The following is a 23,917-nucleotide window of genomic DNA, read 5'->3' as shown; positions in this document are numbered from 1 at the left end:
TCTCAGTGTTGAGCTATGATGGGACTGCGGATGCAGATGTTAGGAGTCGCATGAAGAGCATTTGGTGAAAATGTAAGGGTTGATGGGAACTCTCTGAGATAACGAGATGCCAAGTAAACTAAAGAGCAAAGTATATAAGACCATGATTAGGGTGGCCACGATGTATGGGTCAGAATGCTGGCCAACAAGGAAGAAAGAAGAACAGCTATGACACAACACTGAAATGAGAACGCTCAGGTGGATGCTGGGTAAGACAAGAACTGATAGGCTGTGCAGTGCCATGGCATGAGTCAGGATGCAAATAGCCCCCATCATGGAAAAGTTGAGGGAGTATCAACTGAGCTGGCTTGGTCATGTGAGCTGATGAGATGGGTGATGGCCAGAGCCAAGACTGGGGAGTCATGGGACAAAGACCATGAGGAAAACCTAGAAAGAGGTGGTTCTAGACACCAGAGGAGGACATGAAGAAAGTCAGCATCAGCTTAAAAGAGGAAGTTGATAGGAATACTTGGAGATGAAGAACAAGAACCACTGACCCCGACTAATGGGACGCGGCAAAGTCAAAGAAGAAGAAGAAGAATTTTGATGGCAGTTCAGTTACTTCTATGAAGTTTAACCAAACTTTGCCAACCTCTTGGAATTATAAATCTGAGCTGGAAGTCTCAGATGGACAACACTAGATTCACAGAGTTTCTTGTTTCTGATGAGCCTGAAATAACCACTAGAAAAGCCTTCCTGGAATGTTACTGCATTTTTCCTCAGATCCACATGAGATCCCGATCACCATACCACTCAAATGGCCCCACCACGAGAAGAATGCATTAAGCCCACAACACAACACCTATTGGCCCATGTGGCTCTTTGCTCGGTTTCAATCAGACTGTTTGGCTGTGGGCATGACTAGAAGAGGTCTGACAGAGAAAACCCAGAATACCTGAAGGCTAAAGCAGAACAGACGCTTCACTGGTGGGCACCAGTACAAAATCTCATGATGGATAGATGGTCTGGCTCCAAAGAACTTAAGAGACGAGAGAACAGGAAGATGGTTTGTTCAATGTACTTTCCTGGATGCCTTTTTATTTTACCTCCCCAAATTGAATCCAATTAAGATACTAGCTAATCTTCTGAGAGTCAAATTCTCATCACATCCTACAGCGAATCACATTTGTATGTATGTAAAAGAGGGTGTGTGTGAGAGAGAGAGAAAATCCAAGTCCTTGTGAAGGCGGCCTAAAAAGGAAACTTGGAAAACTTTCTTTAGCTCTGAATGACCTTCTGGACATGTGTTAGTCTAATGTCTCATGCTGCTATGGGTATGTCTACACTGAAACGCCCCCCTCCCCCTGCAAAAAAAACCAACTACACAGCAACGAGTCTCAGAGTATGTCTACACAAGGATAAAAACCCTGTTGGTGGCCGGGGTCAGCTGACTCGGGCTCACGGGCTTAGGCTGCAGGGCTTAAAATCGCTGCATGGACATCTGGGCTCAGACTGGACTCCAAGCTCTGGGGCCTTCCACCCTTGCAAGGTGTCTGAGCTCAGGCTCCATCCTGAGCCTGAATGTTTACCTAGCAATTTTTCAGCCCTGGAGCCTGAGCCCCGTAAGCCTGAGCCAGCTGACCGAGGCCAGCCAGGTTTTTTAATGCCCATGCATGAGATTGGCTGCTGGGTTGTTTTTTGTTTGTTTGTTTGTGTAGATTTTGCAGTGTAGATATACCCTCAGACAGTCCCAACACCACACAGCATTTAGACATTTCTTTTTATTCAGCAGCAGCTAGCTTCCCCCAAATAAATCCACGCTGCCTCTAATCACACCCAGTTTCTCAAGCTTGATCCCTTACTAAACCCTGCCAAATGATTTCTCTCATTCCACCCTCAGCCCTGCCCTCACCCTGCACACTCCAACAATGCTAAGAACAACAGCCTGTTGGGGTGTGCTTTAATTTCAAGTCTCCCTGAATAACTGTGCTGGCTTTGCCACTTCCCAGCCTGGCTTGAAAGCAAAGAATAGCTAAAAAGACCAGCTTAAGACTTTAATCAGTTCTTACACCCCTCGCCTTTAGAGCTGAATCCTCCAGAAGGTGTGTTTTACCCTTGATTTCCTGGAGAAACAAATAAAATACTTTAAAGGCCGTAAAGCCACTGCTTTAATAAGAAAGGACACCTGGCTTGGCAACCGGTTCCCTTTATAAATACACTTTGGGGCCTAAGTCCTTTCGTTCTTTAAAAGGCGAGCTGCCCGGGAGGGTCGGGGGGGGGGGGAATTGGGTTACAATGCTGGTTTCTTGCTTCCTTATGATAGCTAAAAGCTACCCCAAACAGCCACCCCTCCTGCCAAGGAATCTGCTGGTTTTTTACATTACAATTTGGGGTCTGGTCTGCCCTAGAAAACATGAGGGAATGTAACGTCAACAACCCTGGTCGGTAGCGGGCAGGATCGAACCCGGGGCCTCTGGAGCTTAGCGCATGAGCTAAAAGCTAACTGGCTGTTCGCTAAGGCTGTAGAGCAAACATCTGAATCCCTCTAAGTGGTCTCGGTTCCGCTGGATGGGAGAGTGTCCCGCACCCAGAAGGTGTGTGGGTTACAGGAAGATCAGAGAACTGGTAGATGTATGGCATCAGAGGCCAAGGAGGTGGATCCTCATTAACTGAGACGGAAGGGCTGGGCTAGATGCTCAGCGGCAAGAAATTGGCACATCTCCATTAACCTCAACGGTGCTACACTGATTTACCCCAGCAGCGGAGCTGGCCCTCTGGCTGCACATTGTTGGTGTTAACATCTACTTAACTAAAACTCTCGGAAGAAAATCTCTTCCTGTTACAGACATTCCCCTGCAGCTCTGGGAATGCAAATGCCACCCCACTGTCTTAAGGCTCCATCCTGCAAATGCCAGGTGAAGCCACTTAAGAACTAACAGAAGTGCTTGGATACCGGGCAGGATTCAAATCTTCTGGTCCAGATTTTCAAATGGGCCTAAATAAGGGTCAGATTGTCCTGAGCTCAGCTCCCAGAAACTCCCCTGGAGGGACGTCTCAGCGGATTGTCCCAGAAAACTCAGCACCCAACACATGCGGAACTCTTGAAAATCTGCTCCCAGTTGTGGGTGCTGAGCCCTTTTTCAAATTCTGAGCTGAGGGGGTGAGAACCAGAGTGTGAAACTGACTAGGAACAGAATGTGAAACTCACCAGTCTAGTTCTGCTAGCCCCATTTCTAGAACGCTAACCCGGCTTGGGTATCTGGGCGCTACTAGTTTCACTGGGAAAAATGAATGGTGAAAAGCAAGCCAGACTATTTCCTTCTGCTCTCCCAAAAGACCCACGTGCTGCTCTGGCAGCATGCAGGGGCTGTAAGGTGAGGCTAGACACCCGTACCTTAGCCTTGAGAATCCCCCCTGTACAATGGGCCTCCAGAGCAGTATAAGGACTCTACGGGTACGTCTACTTGGCAGTAAAAAAACCTCCAGCACGGAGTCTCAGAGCCTGGGTTAGTCGACTCAGTTCGTGGGGCTCAGGCTCTGGCCCCAGCCCCAGCCTGAACATCAACACTGCAATTTTATAGCCCTATAGCCCATGCCCCGCGAGCCCGAGTCAACTAACCTGGGCCAGCCGTGGCTGTGCCGTGGGTCTTCAACTGCAGTATAGACAAACCCTACACGGTCTCTTCTCCCAGCCCCCAGTGCAGGGGGGGTGGATTGGAGGTGTGGCCAAAACCTGCATTAGTTCTGTGCTTCCCAGGCCACACAGGGAGCAAAGGATAAGTTAAAGCACCCCTGAGGGTGCCCTAGCTTATACTGGACGGTGGACAGGTGCCTGCATGGCAGAGTACGAAGAGTGCAAAGGTGGCTCAAAACCATCCGAAACCCATCTCCTGCATTCCTGCTGTGAGCACAGGGAGGGAGTCACTTAGCATCAGGACCTACATTTCCAGTTTAGGGAGAGGAGATCTTTTTTGAGCTTTGATCTTCATGAAGTGCGGGTGCCGAGTCTCACAAAGCATTCCCTCCACTTCCTAGAGGCTGACTATGCTGCCATCTCAACCTTCCAAGTCCCTGCTGGTGCATGGAAAGCAAGCCTGGCTCTCCTGCACTTGGCAGAAAAGAGCACAAACCAGACGCTAACACAGCCAGCCCCAGCTGTGGGGAATATCACATCACAGAGAACAGATGTCAAACAACAAAGAGAATCCTTGAGGCATACCCAGCCGCCTGCAATGTAAGGACATTTCCCTCATTGCCTTATCCATGTCCCACTGACATAACCGCGTCTTCTCCTTGAACTGCAGCCACACAGCCTGTGCACCAGGCAAGGTCTGTGTAAGGCCCATGCAATTCAGCATGGACAAATAATTCAACTGGCAACATTTCAGCAAAGGAAAGCCTGGCAAGCAAATGTCCAAATTGTTCAGCGCTGGGTAAAATACAATGTTTGGAGGAAAAACAACAACACTGCGTTAATTTAAGCTGAGTAAATGAGCAAAGATAAGGGGCAAAGGGAGCAGCATCAAGCCCAGCTCACTGGCAGCTTTTTTGTGAATGTTTCGAAGGGCAGGGCTGGGGAAATAAGATCTTGGGGGCAAGGGCTATTTTTCAGTTTGGTGTGTGTTCAGCATCAAGCGCAATGAGGCTGGGCCTTCTTGGGTCTACTGCCACACAAATAATACTAATAAAAAATGACCTCAGAAGAGAACCCGAAGCTTAGTCCACGCAAAGGGGGTTGTTTCTGTTTGCAAAATACAGGCTCTGTTGAAACGGACTGGGTTCAGACCAGTCCACACAACTGTTTGCCCCGTTCTTCTCCAATCAGGGACCTGAAATGCCCCCATGCTCCTATGTCAAACACGAGGGTCTGTGTAATGGTGATGAGAAACTGGAAGCACTGACAGTGAAATCCTGGCCCCATAGAAGTCAGTAGGAGTTTTGCCACTGATTTCAATGGGGCTAGGATTTCACTCTGGGAATCTAACATAGAGCTTTACATTTAAATCTCAGAGTGCTGGGGAAACTGAAGCACAGAGAAGTTAAATGACTTATCAGAGGACAGGAGCATCAGTGGCAGAGCCAGCTGTTCCTAGAGTATTATATAAGACAATGCTCATCGAAACCCATTCCCCCCCATACTCCACTGGGTCGGGCTGGGCTGAAGAACGGCACAGTACGGTACATGCTATGGCCGGGGGGTTACCTGTATAATCGATCACGAAGCCTGCATTGCTCACAGAAGCGTCGCTTCGGAAAGCCAGGAAGAGATTGTTGCTGCTGCTCTCTATCCGGTCGGGCAGCTGGGAGCCGTAGAAGCTCCCGATCAGGGGGCTGAGTGAGCTGGGGCCGTCATAGATGTGGAGGAAATCGTACCCAGGCTCCAAATTAAAGCTGGGAAAGAAATAAAACAAGCACAGCTTGAACTATTACGTGTATTGTGGGAGCGCTGGGAGGCCTAACAGAACATCGGGCCCCAATGTGCTAGGTGCTGTACAGATACACAGTAAGGAAACAGCCTCGCCACCAAAAATTCCAATTTAAGTGGGCAAGACAGACAGGTGGAGGAAATGGAGGATTGTTATCCCCATTTTACAGATTAGGAACTGAGGTCCCGAGAGACTAACCGACATGCCTGAAGTCTCCCAGAGAGCCCATAGCAGTGGTAGGAATTGAATCTAGCTCTCCAGAGCCTCTGTCCAGCCTTAACCAAAAGGCTGCTCTGGTGGCGGGTGGGGAAAAAAAAATCTTGCACAAACCAACATCTACTAATGCCGCCATTCTCTGCTCTTCCATGCAGAGAGTCTCTCGAGGTGCCCATTACCGCGGTTACCGAAAAGTGCAAATTAAAGGTGAGGAGCACAAGAGGATGGCTCTTTCCCTTGATGTACTGGGGAAGGTTTAAAGGTGGAGAGGGCATAAGCATTAGACAAAGATTCCAGCAACACAAGCAGCTGTTGCTTGGAAGGACAAGGCCTTGCTCCTGAGTCTGCCACCCAGGCCTGGGAAGATGCCCCTTTCAAGCCCCTTTCACCTCAGGGTTACTATAGGCAGAGCAGAGGGCTGAGCACCGCAATGCTTTAACTCCAGTCTTGCTCCAGATCCAGCCTAAGCTTTGTGCCAGGTGTAGCCTGAGTCTGATTCTGTCTTTCACTAGATGCTGTCCAGGAATTACCATGGTCAATCTCCTCAGGCGATACAGGGCAGTATGGCCCAACAGGCCCCTCTCCTTAGGTGGCATCTACACAGTGGAGATCGGTTGAGATACCCTGGCTGATTGTCCCCTGATTTGGGCTCTTGGGAGACAGGGTCAGGGCATTTCCCGTGGAGCCTGAGTGTCTCCTGTGACTCTGACCAAGCTCCCGTTTCCTGGCCTTTGGGGCAGGCTGCTCGACCTCCTCTGCTGACACAGGCGTGGGCGTGAGCAGGAAGAGGGAGCTCTCACTGAGTTCTCCATGCACTGGAGGGTAGAGGAGTCCATAAGCTTCTGTGCAGATTTTACATATGGGCCACAGGCAGCGTGGCCCAAAGGATTAACCTGTTGATCCAGCCACACTTTGGATCCAGTCCTTTGAAAACACCCACTAATGAATTAACAAGAGCTGGAAGGGCCAGGGGGCTCACAGGGGGCATGGCAGACACTCGCTCTGCAATAGCTCCGGGGTTTACGCTCTTTAAATACATGCACAAATAAAGCAGGACTGCGGTCGGAATATACCTAGCCTCTTCCCAACAGGGGCGGATTGAGGCTAAATATGAGAGTAAATCAGCCAGCACTACAGAAACCAGACACCATCCTCGGTGAGACTGGAGGGAGAAGGGGCTGGCAGATATAAGTGGTTTTCTTTGCTTTGGAGAGCCCTTTTTCTGGACACGGGTTAGGGGCACAGTTGCCAACTTTCACGCAGTAAATAAGCACCCCGACTTTCACAATAAGCCAAAATCAAGCTAATCTCATTTCAAAACAAGGCCAAAACAAGCCAATCCCTAAGAACCCCAATACTCTATGTGACTAGATCCCCCCGGTGTGCAGTCTGGGACTGTGATGGGCCTGTTGTGCACCCCTGACTCTCTCCCCCCCCCCCCGTGTCCCTGCTTGCCCCTTGCCCCTGCTTGCCGAGAGCCCATAAAAAAACAGAAGCAACAAGCTACAACAAGCAACACACTACAAGCCAAACAAGCAACAAGCCAAAAACTAGCCAACAAGCAACTGACAAGCCAATTAAGCCAAAAACAAGCCCAATTTCTGTGTTTTTTTCGCAGGTTTGGCATGTCTGGTTAGGGGCTCTCTAGGAAACTGATCCATGGAGCCCTAGGACAGCCTCTTTAGAGAGCAGTTGATGCAAATGACAAGCCCATTACCTCAGGCCTTGCCCCACCTCTGAGCTCCTCCCCTCTCCCCACAGGTCCCAGCAGAAGTGAAAGGGAACAGCTGAGCTGCTCACGGGTACATACATATTAAATACTAGGGCAATGACATAATCGGGAGAGACCGTTAACTTCCAGTCGCACTCCTTCCCCGGGGGATAGGGCTCCGGGTACTGCGGTGACAAGATGACCCCGGCCGGCCCCGTCAGGATCCCTCCACAGGGAGCTGAAACAAGAAAGTGAGGGGTGGGGGAATAGTGATACATGGTCTGCCACATGGGGAAAACAACAGACAGTGGTGGGAATTAGACTTCTGGGTTGAGCTGTGGACTAGGTGCACCTGGAAGTCATGGGGAGGGTAGATTTAGAAATGGATGGATGGAGATTTGGGTAGAGAGACAAAGAGATGGATGGAAATATGGATGGGTAGATGGCAACAGACAGCCATATGGAGAGAGAAAGATGGAAAGACAGACAGCTAGACTGCCAGACAGATAAGATACTATTTGTGATACAGTAGCCCTGAGGGGCCCTAACCGAGACTGGGGCCCTGTTATACTGGGCACTGGACATACACATAGCAAGAGACAGTCCAAGCCGATTACAATTTTCATAAGAGATACAAATGGATCATCAGAGAGAAAAGATGCCTTGAGCCTTCCTGTTCCACGTATCTAGGCAGCTCCCAGTCAAAATCAAGGCTCCTGCTCAAGAAGTGAAAACACGTGATGTCAGGGACTAACAATTAGTTTGCATTGCCAGGGAGGCTACGCATTAGGTTGAAAAAATTTCCAATTCAGTGTGTTTTATGACAGAAAATTGGGTTTTCACGAAAACAACATTTTTCTCAGAAAGTGTTGTCTTTCCAGGGGAGATTTTTGATACTTTTGTCAAAAAGCTGAACACCCCAAAACACACATTTATATAGATACGAGATGCTGCTGCAGCATCTCCAGGGAGCTGTAGTTTAGTTGCTACCTACTCCCGTTCTCCTCTACGAGCTGAACTTCATCTCCCAAGACGCTCTGCCTCCTCTGCCCAAAAGGGGAGACCATGATGCGTCATGAGAGATGTCGTCCAACCAGGGAGCCCAGTTTAGAGAGAAGAATGGAAGCATGAGACACCTGACCCATGGTTCCCTGGAAGCACCGCAAAGGTATTTCAGAATCAAAGTATTTGATTTTTCACCAAAACCTGGAAATGTTCCATTGGGGGAAAAAAAACTCCAAACACTTTTCAACCAGCTCGAATTAGGCAACATAGTGTAAGGCTATTGTAGAATCGTTTACAGCATCTTACTACCCAAAATTCCAAAAGCCCTTTGTCACTGAAAGAGAGCCTTGCTGCTGCTCTTTCCCCCCCACAGCTTATTGGGAGATCTTCTAAAAAAGGATCAACAGGGCTCTTTCCAAAAGCAACCCACTAATATGGCTCTTTCTTGACCTTCACTGAAGATAATTCCCTGTGAGAATTCCCTTAGCCCAGATCATCTAACCTCAGTTCCACTTCCTGGAAAGAAGAGCTAAGATCTCAGCTTTCAATGTGAATGAGAACTCAATGGGGACTAGCTAGATACCTAGATACACAACACTGTGATTTTAGTTACAGCTCCACGACAACTAGAAGGTCTGTCAGCATCAGAGAGAAATGATGCCATGTGAGATTATTAACAGAGTCTTTCAAAAATCAAGATGTCCTGCAGCAAACAAATTCTGGGCATGTTATAAAAGTTTCCCAGCTGGCTTTAAATCTGTTTTAAGAAATGGAGTTAATTAATTTAAGTTGCTTGGGGTAACATTGCATAAACATGAATAAAGGTTACAGGATGACTAATATCTGGCTAACATTTAATTAGCCAGCTAATTTAACATTTATTGCTTTTATGTGCATAGCATGACAATTGTTATATGTCCTGGCCGTATTGAAAAAAAACATGAGCTTCTTTTATGACTTTATGAACCCATGGACAATGTCAGATAGTTTTCTCGTGTGATTCAGAATAAGTTACCTCCTTGCACAAAAGTCACCCAGCCAAGGTCCTTTCCCAACCAAAAATAATTGGCTTGCCCAGACAATCCCCTGCCTCCTAGCTAAGATCTCACTCTCCTTCCTCTCTGTGCTCAGGGATCATGAGCATGCTGGGCTCTGTATGCCAGACTGCATGCCAGACCCCTTTGGCAAAACCGATTGCACAGTGTAGCTAGGTGATAGGTTTCTCCACTTTTACCTCCTCACCCACATGGCAGGACAGAGCCCTGATGATGTCCTCATGTTCTGATACGGATTCTAACCCCTTCCTTGCCACTGGCTGTGTGAAACCTATGCACCCTGTTGTACTTATTCACCAAACCAGTTGGGATTTCTACCCCTTTCAATATGCAAAATGTTCCAACACACCCTAGCAAGGGGAATCTAGACCCCTCACTGTACAATCAGAGAAATGTTGCATGGATCATACCTATGCAGGAGGGAGGGTCGGGTTGCCAGAAAAACCTGTTTTCAATCTGCACGCAGCTGATTTTGGTCTCCCCTTGCAGGGTGTACCCTGGATCGCACTGGAAGACGATGGAGTCACCTGCTTCTTTGCTGTCTGCGCTCCGGCTCCCATTCTGGGGAATCCCTGGGTCGTTGCAGGAGGTGGCAGTGGAAACTGGGAGTATCAAAAAACAAACAAATCTATAAATATAGGAACAATTTTTGTGTAGAATTTTGATAAAACAAACTTTTTAAAAAATTTCTGCAAAAAATATTTTTCCAAGCAGCTCTACTATTTAGGAAATTATTTCCCAGTGTTTCAGGAAATTATACAGCTAATTAACATTTTTCAAATTTCACAATTTTGGAATTTTGAATTTTTTGGGGAAAAATTGGGATTTATTTCTACCATGTCCCTCTCCCATCATTTTTGGCTAGATCTAGTGTACACAGTTTATACTGTGACTTTAAACCCTCCTTGCTTTATCCTTGTGGCAATCTGTTCATCTCTCAAGCGCTGACATCTGTGAACTCTTAACCTACATCACTGCAAATATTGGACAGAAAATTATCCAGACTTTTATAATAAGGCAGCCTTGTTATTTGACCTAATGATACGCCTGCGGCAGGGAACTCTGCTAGCTGCAAATGTTAATTTTCTTGCTGCATTCAGCGTAAGTGCAGATTCCATAAAACAGAGCAGGAGGTGAACATCTGTTCTGCTAGGATTCAATATGGTACCCACTGCCACATTTTCCTTGTTCTCCATGCACACTAATACCTTTATCCCAACACTATCTGTAAGTGGGAAGAAAGTAGTGCTGCCCTGGTTTTACAGATGGGGAAACGGAGGCACAGAGCGACTAAATGACTTCCTGAAGGTCACAGAAGAAATCAGTGGCAAAGCCACAAAATAAACCTCCACCTCCCAAGTCCCAGACCAGTGTCTGAACCCCAAGATCATCCTTCATCTTGTGTTGTTGACTCAACTGCAGTAACTGGGTGATGGGAGGGGAGAAGAACCAAGATGCATAATGCAGATGATGAGTGATGACTGCACTATCCTCTTTAAATACACTGTGCCAAGCAATGAGTTTTCTCCCTCTTTCTTTTCTCTGTTTCCCCTTAAAGTTCTTTCTCTCTCACACACTCACACTCTTATTTTGCAGTGAGCATCTGTTCCTCCAGCTGGGAAAGGCTCCGGGGAACGGTAAGTTCAAGTGTGCAACACAGAGTGCAAGTCTGATGTATAATCATGCATTGCACATACATGTTTACTTAATACACCCAGGCATCCACTAATCTTACACGGCATTTTTATACAACCTTGCCTCAAACATATGCTATAAAATAAGCTGATATGCTCGCAGCTTTCACTGTCACTGTGCGGAAGCGGAATTTAGCCTCGAGCCCTGGAAAGCATCAAGCCTGAACTTTTAGAACTGGACGTGCTCACCTAGCATGCTTGCAGCTGTCCTTACCAGGCAACAGAAAAAAAATACAATGGGCCAGGTCCTCAGTCCTTGTAAATCAACATAGCTCCATTGACGTCCTTGCTGATTTACACCAGCTGAGGATCTGCACCGTCATGTCCCCATGGCAATAAAACTATTTAGCCTCATGCATTTTAGTGTTGGAGTTGGGGACGGGGGAGGGGAGGTTATATAAATATATATTTAAATTATACCAGATCCCAGCCTGTATGTCTGAGCTCAGGTCTCTGGCTACATGATCACGCCCTATGAACAAAGGCTGTTAGACGAAGTAGTAAATAAGGTTGCAGCGCTACATCAGACAGCTGCTTGGAGCTTATTTTCTGCTAATTGCACAGAGCCAGGTTATGGCAAGCTCCAGCATAAGGAGCTGGAGGGAGTAACTCACTTTGTTACCCTGGTGCAGAAGCTGGCCAAAATACTGCTGGGGAGCATAGTCCCTGCTCTCTTCCAGCACCCCACAGCAGTTAGGGTGAGCCAGGAAAATCGGCCTGCTCCACTCCAGCCCATGCAGCAAGCCAGGCATAGAGCAGAAGATGCAGCATTGTCTCCAAGGGCCCTGGGCCACCTCTCTGACCTGTGCTTCCCAGGAGGAGTTCTGACTCAGGTAGGATTCGCCTGCAGGGCTCCCCCCGCAATGCACGCCCCTATCCAGCCCACACTCGGGCACCAAGAGCAGAATCATACCCTCAGCTAGCAAAACAACTTGGAAGCAGAGACAAGAGCTGCTGCCTAGCTACCGAGGAAGCCACCGCTCAGCTATCCAGGAACACTGCTGCCTGGCTACTGCAGTAAAACTGATACATCCCTGCCTTGCTGCTGCAGCTGCAGACTATGGCCCTCACTCTTTGACAGGTCTGTGCAGGTTTAATGTTACTACCCTGAGTAGCCCTATTGAAATCAACGTGCATCAGGGTTTGCAGGCTCAGGGCCTGTTCAGTGAACACAGGGTCAGGCCATGTACGTTACATACAGTGACACTGTACAAAACAACAACTCTGGGCTATAAACAGACTAAGGCCAAGATTTTCAAGGCTGACTACTGATTTGGGTTGCTTCAATTTTGGGGGGGGGGCAACCTAGGTCATCATAAAGGGGCCTGATTCTCAGAAACTGCTGAGCACCCACACTCAGAAAATCAGGACCCTCTAAGGTGTCTCAGATTGGACACCAAAAAAATGGAGGAAGCGAAAATCATTAGTCATTTTCAAAACTTGGCCTGGCTTCCCATCTGCAGATTTGGTGCAGCACGTAAGGTGCGCACGAGACACCATGTTTATGGCTTGATTTTCAGACATGCGGTAAGCATGCGGTTCCCATTGTTTGGGGGCATAGTGCCTCTCAAAATCAGTCCATTAATATTTTCTGGGCAAAGCAAAATCCCCTTTGGGCTTGTCTAGCCTAGGGAAATTTGCACTGGTTTAATTGCAAATCCCCTCAGTGCAGATACACTAAACTGGTGCAAAAAGGGTTTGCACTGGTGTGACATACCTTGCACCAGTTATGTTTTCAAAATACAATGCATAGGTCTCGCGCTAGTCTCCACCCCTCACTGCACGTAACATTACAAATAGGGCCACCAGACTGGACACAACTTCTCAGGCCTTGTCTACACACTGAAGTTGCACTGGTAAAGTTCCATCAACCGAACGATTTCCAGTGGAGTGCACTCACATTTGGCTCCTTGTGCCACGGCGTTGTGTCCACGCAGCCTCAGGTAGCACTGGCAAAAGCATGGTGCACTGTGGGTAGGCATCCCAGTGCCCTCCATGCAGCCTGCAGGTGCATCACCTTGCGGGAAATTTTCACTGTGCATTGCGGCACCGTGGGATACCTCACAAGGAACTGTGGGAATGTGGGGACAAATACCCACAATTCCTCCTAACGTATTTCCCATGATCAGCTGTGCCATTTACAAGCTCACCACAGTGAATCTGGATACGGCGCAGTTGAATGCAGCGCTCTTCCTAGTTACATTACGTCACGGTAATCACACAGCAGCGACGCTTAATGGAGTGGCCAGCCCAATGAATGCTGAGCGGCGTGCGTGTCTGTTCATCACCAGCCCCGTACAACCCTGAGGAAACAGAGTCTTCGTGGTGCCTACCTGAAAACTGAATCGCGAAGCCCTGCTTGCTGGTGAAGAAGTCGGTGTTGAACTGAAGGACGATGGAGTTAAAGGTGCTGTGGACGTCGCTGGGCAAGCTGGAGCCGCTTATCTCCTTTAAGACAATCCCATTCTCCACCGGCCCATCCCATATCCTCAGGACATCGTGGAATTCCTCCGTGTGGAAAACCATGAAATGGAGACTGCGTGGAGGAAAAGGAACAAACGCTCATGAGAACCCTTTGCAAACTAAATACGGGGGTAGGCATCCAGCGGTGTAGTCCAGAATGGGCAACAACTAGAACACCCCCGTCAATGTTACCTCACATGCAAGCTAAGTAGAGGACGCCATTTTGCTCTACCCAATGGAGTCCTCCATTCTGTGTGTCCTCGCACACCCCACGCTGAGTGGAGGACACCATTTGAGAACAAAATGGCATCCTACATGAGGGCAAAAGTACTGGTATGGTCATTCCAGGGTGATCTGGCCTGACTACAGCACAATCTGTGTCCTTTGTGGATGCAGCTAAAAATGGGCTTGATGCCAATAAGAGACAGCACGTCTGAATGGACAGGGAAGCTGATGGGAACTCGGGTGACCTGAGCTCTGTTCCAGGCTCTGCCCCTGGCCTGATGGTTGACCTAGGGCAAGTCTCTTCCCCTCTCTATTTCTGAGCTTCTCCATCTGTAAAACAGAGATAACCTCCTTTGTGAAACACTTTGAGAGCTACAGATGAAAAGTGACTCCATGGGAGAAGGTGCTCAGCGCTTTATGAAAATCAGGCCCCTTCATGGTATGTCTAGCTGGGCATCCAAAATCTCTAACCGATCCTAAAACTCTTCTCCAGAGAGAGGAAGGGCCTGATTCAAAACCCACTGAAGTCAGTGGGAACGTCTCCACTAGGGACTTCACTACTGCCATTGATTATACGTGCAAGGTGCTCAGATACTACGGTGACAGGCGGGAGGGTAAAACCTTAAGACAGACTAAAGTTAAGCTGACACAGAAAAGTGTAAGGAAATTGTGGAGGAGCAGTTAAGGGGCAGCCAAGGTGCATCCAATAGTGTTTTCTTGAGCTCTTTTTATTAAAGATAAAGACAAACAGAGTAAAACGGGGAAGCTGTTCTAAACCCAGAGGAAATGTGCTGGGACCCTTTAAGATAATTGACCTGCATGCATCTAATTCACATATCATCCCTATGTTGTCTGAGTCAAACTTGGCTGTCCTTTTGCTTCCCAGTGGAAGAGCTTTTTGTCACAAGCCTGCATCTCTTGATAAAGGGGGGAGGTGGATCCTGAATGCTGGAATGCAGATCTGAAATGGGGAGCAGGGTAAAACAAGGGGAGATGGGAAAGGATCTTCTGGAACATTGTAGGGCAGGGCTGAGCTGGGAGCACTGCGGAAAATAGGAAATGAAGGGAATTCTTGTAAAGGTGCAGGGCAAGGCTGAGTTGGGTAGCAAAGCACTGGATTGAGTCAGGGGACAGGAAGCGTGATGCTGCAAGGTGGGTCTGAGCAGAGCAACACAGGTGTGAGTGGAGTGCAGAGTGGAGAGACGAAAGCCAGGGAACTCTTGTAATGTGCAGCTCAGGGCTGGACTGGGTAGCAGGGCACAGAAGGAAATGGGCAAGCTGGGAAGCTCCCATTAGGCTTCAGCACAGGTCTGATCCAAGTAACAGGTGATTGTGGAAATGGGAAACCATGGGGGAGCAAACGTATGAACCTCTCCCTAATCTTCCTCTCTTCCTGCTTTCATTCCTTCTCTCCTTTCATTGTGCTACTTCCATCTTTGAATCCTTTGCCACACTCAAGTGAAACACTAAAACTTTAGGAATTGCCCCACATGTGGTCAGGGCAGGTATGTGCAATGGACATGGGCGAGGTCCCTGGGACGCAATTGATTTTTCCTCCCCTTTTCTTTAACTCTATTTTTATTGTTTTTATATCAAATACCAAACACGTAACAAAACCTAACCCCCTCTAAATATATGCACAAGAGGGAAATGGCCTATAAACAACACAATTCAATGTCACTATTTATAAAACCTGGAGAGGAAAACCGAAAACCAAAAACCCCTGAATCTATAGAGATCATGCAGGGCATCAGTTATTAAAGTGATTAAATACAAAAAAAATAAGTCAGAACACAGCCTGTGAGCATCAGGGACTAATACACACCAAGCTGCAAATGGAGGCAATCGTTTCTTGCGTGACCAAATGTCCTCATATTTTTTTCCAAGCGTTTCTCTTAGGCAAAGTCCTTTTCCCCAGTAGTGTAATGCAGTAGTCAAGAGCTCACTCAGCCGGTCTGTGTGTGAGGGAGGAATTGCAGATGTCCATGTTCTCAGAATAATTGTTCTGCCCACTAAAATAGTTACAGCAATCCATTTCTTAACGCTGACTGGGAGTACCGTCTCCTCCAGCGCCCCCTCTATCCACTGGCTTGGAGAAGGAACAATAGCTGCACTTAAAGCTTTTGAGAGATTTTCAATCAATTGATTTTCAAGGGCTTCACTTCCTTTATTTGTTTTGCTTTATTCATTTCTCCTGAGGTAGTGGCACCTGGCTGCCGCTTTAATATTTTAGTTCCCTATGCAAGATAATGGTTACTACTATAGTAATGCATTATATATGTTAGTCAGTGATTTGATATTATTAATTGACTACTCGGGAGGGTTCTGCATTTTAGGCTTTTATTTAATATGCTTGTTATGTTTGTTTTAATGTAATAATTTTGTACAGGAAAAACAATGAAATATTGATTAAAACACAGAGGAATTCAGCTCCTGGGCTCTCCTGCTTATTTATTAGGCAGCATGCCTAGCTTACCTTATATTAATGCCAACAACCTCCATTTTACCGGCTTCCTCTTATAACTTCTCAGCCTATAATTCTGCTCCCCATGTAGTGCTCTGAGAGGTGACGCCCAATTTCTCCTCATTCAAATTCCCTCCCATCTAAACCAACTTTGAAGGCTTCAACTCCCAGGTGAGGAGGACTAGGAGATGCCCCTTTGCATGCCAGGGAACACCCCAGGGAGAGAGGATTGGAAGGTGTGCAGTGCCCCCCCTCACCTTGACTTCCTTGGAGGGCGAGCAGACAACCAGGAGGGTGAGGAACGATGGTCTTATGGTTAAGGGCACCAGCTCATAGAATCGGGGAATCTGGGTTGTGTTCCTGGCTCTGCTGCGTGACCTGAGGCAAGTGCCTTAGGTTCTACAGTGAAGTAAATGGCAGTCTTTCCACTGACTTTTGTGGGCTTTATTTCAGGCCCATAACTCCCATGACTCAGTTTCCCCATCTGCAAAATGGAGACAAGAATACCTCCTCACAGAGATGTTACGATGCTCCTTTGAGACTGAGTTCTGGGACGCTCAGGCAAAAGGTGCCATAGCAGATGAGGTGGATTTCTGTCCTAGATGTACCCTGTACTGAAGTTTGCTTTGGACACCATCGTTTACAAAACTTTAGTTATTACAAAGCTAAATGCAATCAGCTGATAGAATAAGTTCCAAGAGAATATCTGTATAGTAAGAAATTATGACCAGCTCTCCAAAATATACAGTTAGAAAGGAATGGAGAGGAAAAAGGAGGAACAACAGCCAGTGAAATTACACAATGTTCTCAGTTTTGTATTTATTGTAATACTCTGAATGCAGATCACATTACTCTGCGCCATATATTTCATTGCTTCACCTGCCTTGTATCAAAGGTTTCCCAGTATGCTACTGCCTACACCACTGCCACTGTGGGCTGTTATCTCGCCTGTCCTTGTAAGGTAAGCAGGGTCATGCCTGGCCAGCACTCAGAGCAGAGACCCTGGGAAGAAGTGGGGTCGGTGAGTCAGTAGATGGCTCTCCACTTCAGAGTCAGGACTGAATTAATGGTCCAGTGTGGTGGCAGAAGTGGTGCGTCTTTCCATGGGAGACAGAGGTTCTGTCCACTTGTCCTCTTGAAGTTCCTCTGGAACTTTGCAGAAGGGTTAACTCATGACCCTGATTCCCTGATCAAATTCCATTCTACTTAGCCAACGCTTTCCCATGTTGCTACAATTAGATATGGGATCCCGCTTCACTTCCTGTCCCAAACACTTGTGTCAGATAGAAGCACACTTTTCAGTGGCCATCTGCCTTCTGTTTCAAAAAGATGTGAAATGACTGCTGCACACACACAGTTTGCAAAGAACTTTGGACCTTCCAGGATAAGAAGAGCTATCTAAGTGTAAGATACTGTCATTATTATTGTTAACCAGGGGAGCTGTCAGCACAAAGTGACAATACATCAGGATTCGGCCCCTTTCATTCCTTCATTTAAAATGGAAAGCCGACAGGCATCTATAAATGGAGATTCCCTTTGTCCTAATAAGGAGGAGAGGATGGAAGATGATAAAATACAGGTTGGATCTGATGAGAAACCATCAAATGAAAAAATGTCCCATTCAATTACATCATGTAATGGCAGGCAGCTAAAAAGTGACAAGTTTTTAAAGTGCTTATATACCAATGTTAGAAGTCTAAATTATAAGATGGGTGAATTAGAGTGCCTCGCATTAAATGAGGATATTGATATAATAGGCATCACAGAAACTTGGTGGAATGAGGATAATCAATGGGACGCTGTTTTTGCAGCGGCAGTCAAAAAAGTGAACAGAATGTGGGGAATCATTAAGAAAGGAATAGCTAAGAAGACAGAAAATATCATATTGCCTCTATATAAATCCATGGTTTGCCCACATCTTGAATACTGTGTGCAGATGTGGTCACCCCATCTCAAAAAAGATACATTGGACTTGGAAAAGGTTTAGAAAAGGGCAACAAAAATGATTAGGGGGATGGAACGGCTTCCATATGAGGAGAGATTAATCAGACTGGGACTTTTCAGCGTGGAAAAGAGACGACTAAGGGGAGATACGATAGAGGTCTATAAAATCATGACAGGTGTGGAGAAAGTAAATAATTTACTACTTCTCATAACATAAGAACTAGGGATCATCAAATGAAATTAATAGGCAGCAGGTTTAAAACAAACAAAAGGAAGTATTTTTTCAGACAATGCACCCTGTGGAACTCCTTGCCAGAGGCTGTTGTGAAGGCCAAGACTATAACAGGGTTCAAAAAAGAACGCGATAAGTTCATGGAGGATAGGTCCATTAATGGCTATTAGCCAGGATGGCAGGGTTTATGTCCCTAGCCTCTGTTTGCCAGAAGCTGGGAATGGGTGATAGGGGATGGATCACTTGATGATCACTTGTTCTGTTCATTCCCTCTGGGGCACCTGGCATTGGCCACTGTCGGAAGACAGGATACTGGGATGGATGGACCTTTGGTCTGACCCAGTATGGTCATTTAATTGCCTGTTTTTCATTGCCACATTATCACCAGGGAAAACACTGCATGACACAATGAAATCAGACTAAAACTGGACAAACTCTAGACATGCCATTCTATGTGCTGTGCTGAGGAAACCTCTGAAAATAAAATGACCAGATAGTAGGCTTAAAACCTCGGCGAAGAGTCTACTGAAGAAAACAAGGAAACATTAGCTGTGTTCCCTTTATCTAAAGCAACAATAAACAAACAAGATGGAACAGAACCCCCCACCCCAAACAGTCCAAAACAAAAAAAAAACAAACAAACCCTGCAATGTACTCAGCAAGGAAATGAAGTCCACAGAATCAGACAGCAGTCAAAAGTGCTGAATCATAAATCTATCTAAGCAGGAACCTCGAGCAAAGTGAAAAAAAAAAAAAGGACAGACTCAGGCAAAATAAGAATGGATCACACTGGAATCACCTCACATATCTCAGTGCAATAGCATTTGCTTCAGGGCTAATTTACCAGCAATGAAAACTCATCAGTGAATTCACAGGAGCAACTGGAACACAGAGCGGATGGAAAGACACATGTAAGGAAGCAGTGCGGGGAGTGGGGGCGGGGAGGAGGAGGAGGAGTATAGCCAGGGAAGACTTTGGAATTCCTATAAACATCTTGTCCTACCAGCTGTTAAAGGAAAACCCCAAAAAGCTCTCCAGTTACCGGGAACAGTGTCTTACTTCCTAATGGAGCTTTAAGAAGCGACTCACAAACGATCAACCATTAAGCAGGGAGCCATCAACATGACAACCTGATGATCTAATGACAAGGGACCGGCTGACCAATGATTGCAGCATCTAGGACCCCTAGTCATGGACTCCATTGCACTAGGCATAGGGAAAACCCAGAACAAAGAGGCAGTCCCTGCCGTGAAGAGCTTACAATCGAAGTATCAGACAAGAGTCAACAGATGGATGGTTGGTTTGTGCATCCATCAGGGATAGCTGATTTTATGTATTAATTTAAGAGATTAGGTACCTTCGGGAACAACTGATCAATGCAACCGGGGCTCATGTAACTTCATGCCCTTACTTTCCTTACCATCACCCTCCCTTCCCTGTGCCCCAAAGAGCTGACAGTGTCATTTACGGCAGGAGACAACAAACAGGTGTAGCAAACAATATGGAGGAGGACAATTATTTTTGCATTCTGACAATCACTATTAGATGTATTAAAATGCAGCTAAAATCAAATGAGGCAGTGGTTCTATACATGAACCACAGTACAGTTATCTCCTGCTGAGGGGAAGGAGGTGGAAGGCAGGACTTCTGGGTCCTATTTCTAGCTCTGCCACTGACCTGCTGTGTGGTCTTGGAGGAGTCACGTAGGCCCCGGTTTTCAAAAAGTGCCCAACTCGTTTAGCAAGCCCAATTTGAGGCAATCAAGGGCCTGACTTCCAGAGGGTGCTCAGCACCCACAGCTCACACTAACTTCCTGTGGAGAGGTGGGTGCTCAGTGGGACTGAAAGTCAGGCTGTAAACACCTCCGGTTGGACACCCCAGAACTGAAACACCTCAAATTACGGGGTGCTATTGCAAATTTGGGCCTTATCCTTTAGCTCCATCAATATTCTTAGCTGGAGAATGGCATTCATAATGAATTAGCCCCCAGTCAGGTAGGCAAATCCCATTTATAAGGGGCCTTGAGATCTTCAGATGAATGCCACCAAGGAGCCACAGAATTATTACACCGGCTACCTCCTTCTTTCTCTCAACCACTGTTGTTAAAGAATATAAGCCAGTGAAAACTGTGGAGCCCCTGGAGCAGGCAGGAGTTTGCCTCATTGAGCAACAACTCCAGGTGCCACCCTTTCTGCTCCAAGCCTCTCCCAAGTGCTCTCTGAACCCTGGATAAAATGGGCAGAAGGATATGCCATACATAGAGAACTGGCTTTTGCTGCTAGGTATGTAAGGCAGCCATGATTAGAGATGCTGGTCAAAGAGGCTTTCCACACCAGAGTGACATAAGTCCTCTAAAGAACAAGTGAAACATGCTGTACTCTATTACCCAAATGTCTGAAAGCATTAAGGGATTTTTAAGAGGGTGCAGAATGGCGGAAAATTGCCCTGGGTGCTCACTCAACGAGAAGGAGAGGAAAACCTCACCGGTAGCCGCTGCAAAGGAGACACACTTTGAAATGGAAATGGCAGGAACCCGAGAAAACATGAGGGGAAGAAGTAATGATGTAACACAGTGGATCTAACATTAAAACTAACCCCTTCCCAGAGAGAAATCCAGCCCTGCTCAGGGGTGAGACCTGCCTGCAGTGGAAGAGGGGCACTCCTGCAGTACAGGGACAGAGGGGTTCAACTCCTGGCTCTGCCATGGGCTCCTGAGATGACCTTTGGCATATCGCCTAATCTCTCTGTGCCTGACTCCCACTATAAAGTGGGGATACTAATACAGCCTGTTTCCCTCCTTATGACTATTTAGATGGTAATGTCTTTGAGACAGACACTGCCCCTTAGTAGGTGTATATGCAGCACCTAGCGCAGTGATATCCCAGATCTGGCTTTCAGCCTTTAGGCATTACGAGAATACAATTAATAATACTGAGCCAACACCTTCACTGACTGCGGCCATCAGGGTTTTCCATTAATGTCTCTCATTCAAGCACTGGCCCTGCCCAATTCTGCTCAGTTTACCCAACATAAAATCAGGTCCTGAACTGGTTAAGAAGCAGAATGATTGTAATGCTAATGATTTATAGCCAATCAGCCAAAGGTTCAAGCCTCAGTTTAAGACTAGGACCTTCAGAGTCAGTAGTTTGGGGCTCCTCTTAACCCCCCCCTGAAAGCGCCATACCAACAAAATAAAAATTGCTCAAATTCTGTGCCCCCAGAAGTCTCTAAGGAAGCCGATCCAAGCATACAAATATTTCTACTCATATTTTTAAATGAGACTTTGAAAAATGGACCTGTCAGTACAGTGCCATTCATTAGGCCAGGGTTAGCAACAACAATAAACTCTCTTACAACCCCGAGATGGCTGCTAAACAATCAAATACCACCGAATCAGCATATTCACAGACTGTTCTTGAGCATACAAACAGATGTCGGAGACAAGTTTAATTTGTTTTACAATACTCCCCTCCCCCAGCCCCACCTCCGCACCTCTTTACTGGAGTTAAAGACATTTTACTTGCAATTTTATGGTGGGGGAGATGGTTAATCCCCTTTTGAAGTGCACCCCTTTTAACATTTGTTGCAATAATGGACATTCCATTTTCTATCTTCCTCCTTTTCTCCCCCCCCCCTTGCCAAGAGATACAGCTTTATTCAAAAAGCTTTGGTGATTAATTTTAATGGAAGTTATAAATCAGAGCTTTATACAATTGTATCATGAGTGAAGAGGATTATTATTCTGATGGATTACCATACAAATGAAGTTGATGGAAATTCGCTCTCCCAACAAACCAAAATTCATCTGTTCTGTTTGAGCTGCACAAAAACCAGATGTTCGGAGGAACATAACAGGGGGCTTAATCACTGATGAAAGGGAGGGTCACAATTTGTATTATCACCTGGCATAATTTCATTCCATTCTTGAGCCCTTCCAAACCATGGGTCTGATCCTACAAACATTAGCACATAGCATGACTCATTCATGTATTCCCATTGAAGTGGATAGGAATAGGTGTGGGAGTAAATTTACTCACAAGCTTTAGTGGAGGTAGGATCAGCCACCATTGCTACACTCTTTTGGGCTCTGTGCAGGTGAATTATACTCACACCCACTCTAAGGCCCCTTTGCACAGTTACAATGATGTAGAAAGGCTTTGGGATAAATGAGAATCAGATCTCTGGGCTTCAAGGGGACGTCGTGTGGGCGTATAGGTCTGGCAGAGTGAATCTCATTGACAATAATGGGGCTCTGATAGGGTCAGAAATCTGTCTGCATGGATCAGGCTGCAAGACTGGGACCTTATATTTTAATTGTGCATGTTATATGCAGAGCCATATTCATCTAGGGCACTGTTATGTGCAGTTTATGCTAACTACACATGCAGTCTTTATTCCATGAATAAATACAGAACTCCGATCTTTTTCATTGTCAAGCCAGTGCCATCCACGAGTACTAAATTCACATTTATTTTATTTCTCCCTAGATTGATTACCTAATTGGTACCCAGGATTCCAGCAAGAACCACTGTTCCTACTGCTGCAATTTAATGCCTGCTTCTACTACTGCCAATTTAGAACAAGGATCATGGGTCAGATCATCATTTAAATCAGCAAGAGGTGATGCAAACTAGTTCTATTAATAGTGACAGAGCATGTACATGTTAATTGGAATATATCAGTTGCAACAAGGATGCGAGTAAGACATCAGCGGAGATAAGCTCAATCAAGAGACATCATTCCCTGATGGGAGCCAAGGAGCGTAAAAGATTTGCACGGGCTATTACAAAGTCCTTTGCAGGGGGATGGAAAAGGGGAAGAGCTTTTTGAGAAATGTTCCTTTGAAAGTCCCCCCCTTGCATACATTAAGAGTTCTCATGCCAATTTCCCCAAACTATCCATCACTGAATCAGTCTGAGAAGACTGAAGTCATGCAGGAATTTCTGCATTTAAAAAGACTGGACCAAATTCACTCCTGGCATAAACCCACTGAATAAAAACACCACACAGTTCAACGTGATTAACTGTCTCTGGTAAAGATCAGACCAGTGCTGCTGTAGCAGGTATGTTGTGGGTCAGGACAGAGGTGCAGGGACAGAGCAATGTGAGAACACAGCATTGGAATAGTAAGGGATTCTGCAGATCAGTAGAGACGTATTACTGCAGAGCTTTTTATAGGAAGCAACAGCAGTAAGGTGAATAGATGGGCAATGGAAGAGCTGGTCTAAATAACAATGTGTTGAATAAATTCTGTGCACTTCCCCATCTATTCGCAAAAAAATGTATTTGCAAATAGGTGTTGGTTTTGTATTGAAGGCAGCTGTAGCTGGACTGGAATATCCAGTTAAGTGCAGGGCTGTATTGAGGTGGTGTGGCAGGGCTGCGGGGGGAATTCAGTGCTGGATTAGGGAAGCTGGTGTCTGCACTAACTCTACGAGCCAGTGTTCTCAGCCTCACCTGCCTCAGTGCCAAATTCACGTAACTTAAAATCTAGAATACATTA

At 46.4% G+C, this 23,917-nt stretch overlaps 1 protein-coding gene across 1 annotated transcript in view; it reads right to left on the bottom strand.

Annotated features, from left to right (window-relative positions):
* CSMD2 (CUB and Sushi multiple domains 2) overlaps positions 1–23,917 on the bottom strand; it is a 544,659-nt gene that overhangs the window by 132,607 nt on the left and 388,135 nt on the right. The window contains exons 26-29 of the mRNA XM_084652534.1: positions 13,420–13,622; positions 9,803–9,994; positions 7,432–7,570; positions 5,183–5,370 (exon numbers count right to left, since the gene is read on the bottom strand). Coding sequence (XP_084508660.1) covers positions 5,183–5,370; positions 7,432–7,570; positions 9,803–9,994; positions 13,420–13,622 — 722 coding nt within the window. The remainder of the gene's footprint in view (positions 1–5,182; positions 5,371–7,431; positions 7,571–9,802; positions 9,995–13,419; positions 13,623–23,917) is intronic.

This window comes from Lepidochelys olivacea (genome assembly GCF_965140295.1).
Source record: "Lepidochelys olivacea isolate rLepOli2 genome assembly, chromosome: 19".
Classification (NCBI taxonomy): Eukaryota; Metazoa; Chordata; order Testudines; family Cheloniidae; genus Lepidochelys; species Lepidochelys olivacea.
Note: the sequence above shows the minus strand (reverse complement) of the source record. Positions and strands in the feature narration are given on the sequence as shown.